The 6000-nt window shown below is 39.9% G+C and overlaps 1 protein-coding gene across 1 annotated transcript; it reads left to right on the top strand.

The window, feature by feature from the left end:
* Positions 1-269: 269 nt before the first annotated feature.
* LOC116022012 (zinc finger protein 1-like) lies at positions 270-1379 on the top strand. Its single transcript, XM_031262555.1, has one exon. It carries the CDS (start codon positions 417-419, stop codon positions 1095-1097), a length of 681 nt encoding a protein of 226 aa, XP_031118415.1. The 5' UTR covers positions 270-416; the 3' UTR covers positions 1098-1379.
* Positions 1380-6000: the final 4621 nt, after the last annotated feature.

Below are 6000 nucleotides of genomic sequence, written 5' to 3'. Positions count from 1 at the left end.
TTTTCCAGACTAATTTTAAATTCCCAGAACATCACCCCTAAAATCAATGTAGAGATAAATCGTGAGTGGCATAATCAGGTCACCAGTCAACCCTAGTCTTCATGATCTTTAACTGCAGCCTACAGTCATGCAGTGACTATCAAGTCAGGCGATGAACGACTTAGCTAGGTCCTGGGGTTGGAAATTAATTTTTATAACCTAAAGCTTATAATATATATTACACCCCACCCCTCCCCCCTTACCCCACTCTTTCTCTCTTTCTATCATATCACTACTATCCAAAGCAGTGCTTTCATATGCAGCAAGTCAATAAACATCTCCCCTTTCATCAAACAACTTGTTCCAACTAGTTTGCACAGCAAAAAGGAAAACACACAAAACAGATTCTTCAATTCACATCTCTGTCTTCCCAAGAGATGCCAGAGGGTGTTGTCGAAGATATATCGTCGCAAAACTCGAACAACGAAGATGAAAAAGAAGAACATGATATGAAGCCATCTTGTGATGATGATGGTTCCCCAGAGCTGAACCTTCTTGATTCATTGGAGACCACTGCAGGGGGGTCATCATCAGATCAGGGGAGCCCAAGAGTCTTCTCCTGCAACTATTGCCAAAGAAAATTCTATAGCTCCCAGGCACTTGGTGGCCACCAAAATGCCCACAAGAGGGAGAGGACTCTAGCCAAGAAGGGGCAAAGATTAGGGCCATATTTCATGGCTGCAGCCATGGCTTTTGGCCACTCCAATCATCATCAACAATACTATTCCACCATGGCTTCTTCTTCTAGATCTCTCCCTCTCCACAACCCTCTTGGAATTCACCCACACTCCATGATTCTTAAGCCCTCTACTATCCATTCTCTGCACGAAAGGCGGTCGAGGCCAATTATCAGCCAACAGCCAGCAGTGGGGAAGCTCTCTGTGCCAAACTTTCATATTAGCCCACCAACAAACATGGAAAGATCATCAACAACACTTCTTTCCCCTCAAGAAAGCGCAACCGGTGGCGGGTTTTGGGCAGCTAGTTCAAGCAATCATTTGAAGAATAATAGTAGTAGAGGAGACTTGCCAAATCTTGACCTGTCTCTTAGTCTCTAAGTTCATCCCTTAGCAAAATCCCCCTTTAGTTTTCCCCCTATTATTGTTGCTTCTTCCATCAAGCTAAACTGTTAAATATTTTGTCATATTTTTCTTGATATTATTACTTACTATGTTTTGTTACAGAAGAAAAGAGAAGAAATTGTCCACCTAGATTTGCCAAACCTAGCTACATCTTCCTCCATAGATTGTTAGATGTGAAAAAAATGGTGAAAGTAGAGTAAGAACATGTCTATATGTATATAATATACGTATCTATTTGCAGTACTATGGTTGCTTACCTACTTAAGCATCCCAAAGTTGAAATTCCATTAAGAAAAAAGCTAAAGTACACACACATATGCAACATTATTTCTGTTTTTCTGCCTCTACATTAATTATATTCTATATTCTATAGAGTCTAATATTAATGCATCTGTCTTAATTGAATCAAGAAAATAGCCATGGCGGTGCCCACACGGGTAATTCAGTTGGTTTCTGGATGGTAGATTGTGGGTAAGGAGCAAGATCGAGTGCTGTTAGCAGCAGTATGGGAGACACCCAATACGGCGGTCTCCTAGCTTGTGGGCACCAGGCGTGATTTACTCCCTACACAAATCCTGTCAGGCTGGAGTGTGGGGGCGGGGCAAGAGATTTTGCCTTTTGTGGGCAAGAAAATAGCTATGGTTGTGCCTGCACAGGTAGCTCAGTTAGTTTCTAGGTAACAGATCATAAGCAAAGATGTAGGATTGAGCCCAACCAGCCGCAGCGTTAGAGTCATACCCTATGTGGTGAGCACCTTGTGGACAATGGACACTGTCCTCCCACCAAATAGGTTGTCATGGCGAAAGATTTTGCCTTTTGTGGGCAAAAAAATTAGCCATGGCATCATATTCCAAAAGCCCAAACAGGAAACCACTAATTTAAACAAAATATAATAAATTATCTACAGAGAGAGAGAGAGAGAGAGGGAGGGGGATCTGAATACTAAAACAGTTTCGTGTGACAAAGTCGTATTTAGAACTCTACCTGCAACTGCAAAATCAACACAAAGTCAAATAGAGCTTGTAATGGGCCCCTGAGAGTTTCCCTATCCACATCAACCCTCATGCAGAAAGACAAAAGGTCCAGATTTTCAGCTGATTCTCATCTATCATTAAAGAAGTGTCTAGGTTTTGTCAAATGAAACAACAACATCTCAAGACAATTATTGGGTCTTGTTCTGGTTGCTTCCACCCTTCAACATAATGAAAAAAACTCATAATAATACAAGCATTAGGAAAGTGATCATAATCTGATCTGATTCAGATAGAATTAAATGCAAGCTAAGAGTCAGCTTGCAATTATATATAACCCAAATTGTGCACATGGTTTTAATAACATTTCAACAGTTGTTTTAGTTACAGAAAGAGACTGCCATTTTGTCCTCATATGTGGACAAGTTTTCAAACAGTGCTGCCCTGTTGAAGAGATTGTTTATTAATGATAATCTTTGTCATCTTTCATAAGCATATCTGTACGATGTAACATTAATTAGTGATTCCTGGATCTTGAGAGATTTTGTTGTGCTGTGAAATTTTTGTTTAATGCTCCTCACACAATTTTTTTATTAGTTGCTTACTAAGCAGGCATTCACATTTGGTAACACTTCACCCAATCCTTGCCTGGCTTGATGTTGTTGCCTCTTCTCCTTTCTCTTCTTGCATATGCCCTCATTAAAAATTTGAATTTTGAAGTCTGAAAATAAAATTTCATTTAGTCCCGCAACTATTGAAGCATTGTCACATTCTAGTCTTTAATTTTTAAATTTGATCATATTTAGTCCGATGATTTTGTTGTCATTGCTACATGCCTACATCTGGTCCTATTGTAAAATTTTGATCAAATTGGCTTTAATTTATGTGACAAGTTGACAATTTACAATCCAATTATTTTCTTATAGAAAAAAGGGGAACATTGTAATTTATGTCTCTCACAAATATGTCAATTATCAATATCACCCATAAATTATTAGTGGTGTAAATGTTGCCCCTCAATTTTCAAAACATGGCATATATTAATGCCCATTTCCTAATAGGAAGATGGAGAAACATTATTGTCGACGGAAGGTGAACAAACGAAGAAAGAAAAATGGAGGAAAAAAAGTGGTCTTCGGATAGGGAAAACGACGGGTAACCACAATTACACCACTAATAATTCAGGGGAAAGACAATATATGTCACGTCTTGAAACTTGAGGGCAACATTTATACCACTAATAATTCAAAGGTAACATTGATAATTGACATATTTATGAGGCACATAAATTACAATTTTCTCTTGAAAAATGCTTATAAAGGATTTAATAAACAACTATTCGATACATGATGCTAATGACTTTGTGGTCTAGTAGCACCAAGTGATTTTCCCAAATGAGAGGTTATGGGTTTAAACCCTAGTGAAAGCGGTATTGAATCTTTAATTTGATATCTTTTATTATGTATAAGTACTTTTTGGATTGATATCTTTTATTATGTATAAGTACTTTTTGGATACAAATAGAATTTGTCACAGAAGTATAATAGTCATGAGATTAGAATTGAAATTATTTTTATTAGGACTCTATGTATTTGAGTCAGATTATAACTGTTTATCCTAGTCTCCCTATGATTCTCTCATGTATATATTCACACAGTTTGTACATTTGTAATTATCGTTCTTGTAATACAGCTTATACAGTTCTCATATGGTATCAGTTAACTAGAGTTTTCTTTCTTGTTCTCATGGCTGACGGATATGTTAATTAATCTAAACAGACCGTCTCAGATGCCGTTGTTACTTCCTTTATTTATACGGATGCCAATTCGCTTTCTACTGCTAATCACTTTATCAATATTAAGCTTACCAACAAATTTTTTTGTTTTGTTTTGGAGAACACAAGTAGTGTCTTCTCTCCAAGGTCACGGGCTTATGGGATTCATTGATGGCAGTCACCCATGATTGCCTTCCTTCCAGCCACCGCCAACGCCTTCCCACAACAAAATCCGGCTTATGCGGTTTGGTTTCGTCATGATCAGGCCTTGATGTCTATGTTGATTTCTTCGCTTTCAGAAGAGGTTATGCATCTTGCCGTTGGACATTGTACATCGCGGCAAGTTTAGGATTCTGTTGAACAGTCTTCGACATCCTTGTAACGTGCCAGGTCGCTTCATCTTCTCGGTCAACTTCAAACCCTTCAACAGGGTGATTCTTCTGTGGACGATTATATTGGTCGCGCACGAGTAGTCATGGAGGATCTTGCTTTGGCCGCTCGGCCAATCAGTCTAGACGAGATGGACTTGTATGTTTTTTCGCGGCTTACAACCTACTCCCTCCGTCTCATTTTGGTTGTCTGGTTCGTTTAACGAGGCTTGACTGAAGTTATTTTTTATCCAATTTTTCATAATATTAAGTTTAGCATTAATATATAAAATTTATATATTTAGAAACTACATTAAAAATACTATTAAACACACAAAAATTAAATTTAAAAATAATAAAAATTACTAAAGAAAATAAGCAATGAAGAAAGAGTTGGTTTGACCAATAAATAGTAAATAGGACAGGTAAAACGGGATAGATGGAGTATATTGAAGCTTGACCTCGTCTCTTACAGTTCGCAGTCAGGCCGTGACTATCACGGAGCTGAGCGACTTCCTTGGTGCTCATGATTTCATCCATGGTGACGTCGTTGGGGGTTCCTCGCTGGCTGTCTACACTGCCCAGCGAGGCGGGTAGCAGCGGTGCTCGGGTGGGCGCGGCAACAATCGAGGTTGGTAGAATTGCTGGGGCGGAGGCAGTGGCGCTCATTGCGATGGCGGATGACACCAACGAGGGCGCAGTGGTGGTCGCGGCCGTGTCGGTCAAACTCAATGCCAAATATGTGGTCGTTATGGTCATACAACGAATGCATGTTACAATTGTTATGATCCTCATCCCCAGGCAAATTTAACATATCAAGGTGATGATAATGGACCTCAGGTATGGGTCCTTAATACTGTGGCTATCAATCATGTAACTCCAGATATTGCAGCCATGTGTACTTTAAAGGAGTATGTTGGTAATGATACACTGTGCGTTGGTGATGGTAAGGATTTATCTATTAGTAATGCTGGCCATGATTCCTTTACAACCCCATCTAGGTCGTTTAAGTTGTCTAATATTCTTCATGTTCCTAGTTTGTCTACGTCTTTATTGTCTATTCAAAAATTTGTCTCAGATAATAAATTGGTGACGAGTGGCTCAACCTCTACCCACTTGGTGAAATAATCGATAGCAATTATGCAAAACTTATGCCTCCAGGAGCCAATAGCAATGGTCCCAACAGGTCGACTCCCCATTTTGGAAAAGGGAAGGCCGTCGTAATAGGAGTGTAAAAGGAAGCCGGCATTGTTTCTTTTCGGGTAAAATCTTGGCAGACAAGACACTTAACCACTTTGCGTATACAATCTCTGACCATGGTCGGCCAATAATACCCTTACAGCACTAACTTTCGTGCCAGAGTGTGCGTTCCTTGATGCGCCGAGCATATTCCTTGATGGGCTTCTTCCATGAATTTATCCGCATCGATCGGAAATAAACACAAGAGGAGTGGTCCTCCAAACGACCTTTTATATAGCATCCTATTTTCATCACGTAAGAGGGCACCAGCCTCTTGATTTTGGCCGCCTCTACGGGATCGTCGGGTAACTCGGTTTTCTCCTTTAGTCTCGTAAGACCCTTTCAGCTGTCCGACTACAAGTCGTGAGTCGGTTTGAATGCGGAGTTTTTCAACCCCTAGAGCTCTAGCTACTCGCAGTCTTCCAAGGACGGCTTTGTATTCGGCCTCATTGTTAGAGGTCTTAAATTGGTACTCTAGAGCGTAGTACAGTCGGAAACCCTCGGGAGTAGTTAGCATTACTCCCCCT

This window comes from Ipomoea triloba, chromosome 6 (genome assembly GCF_003576645.1).
Source record: "Ipomoea triloba cultivar NCNSP0323 chromosome 6, ASM357664v1".
NCBI classification, from domain to species: Eukaryota; Viridiplantae; Streptophyta; class Magnoliopsida; order Solanales; family Convolvulaceae; genus Ipomoea; species Ipomoea triloba.
The sequence above is the reverse complement of the archived record's forward strand: the minus strand, read 5'-3'. Positions and strand labels throughout refer to the sequence as shown.

What these genes read in the sequence shown, in the direction of transcription:
- LOC116022012 (XM_031262555.1), top strand. Translation starts at nt 417, where the DNA reads ATGCCAGAGGGTGTTGTCGAAGATATATCGTCGCAAAACTCGAACAAC.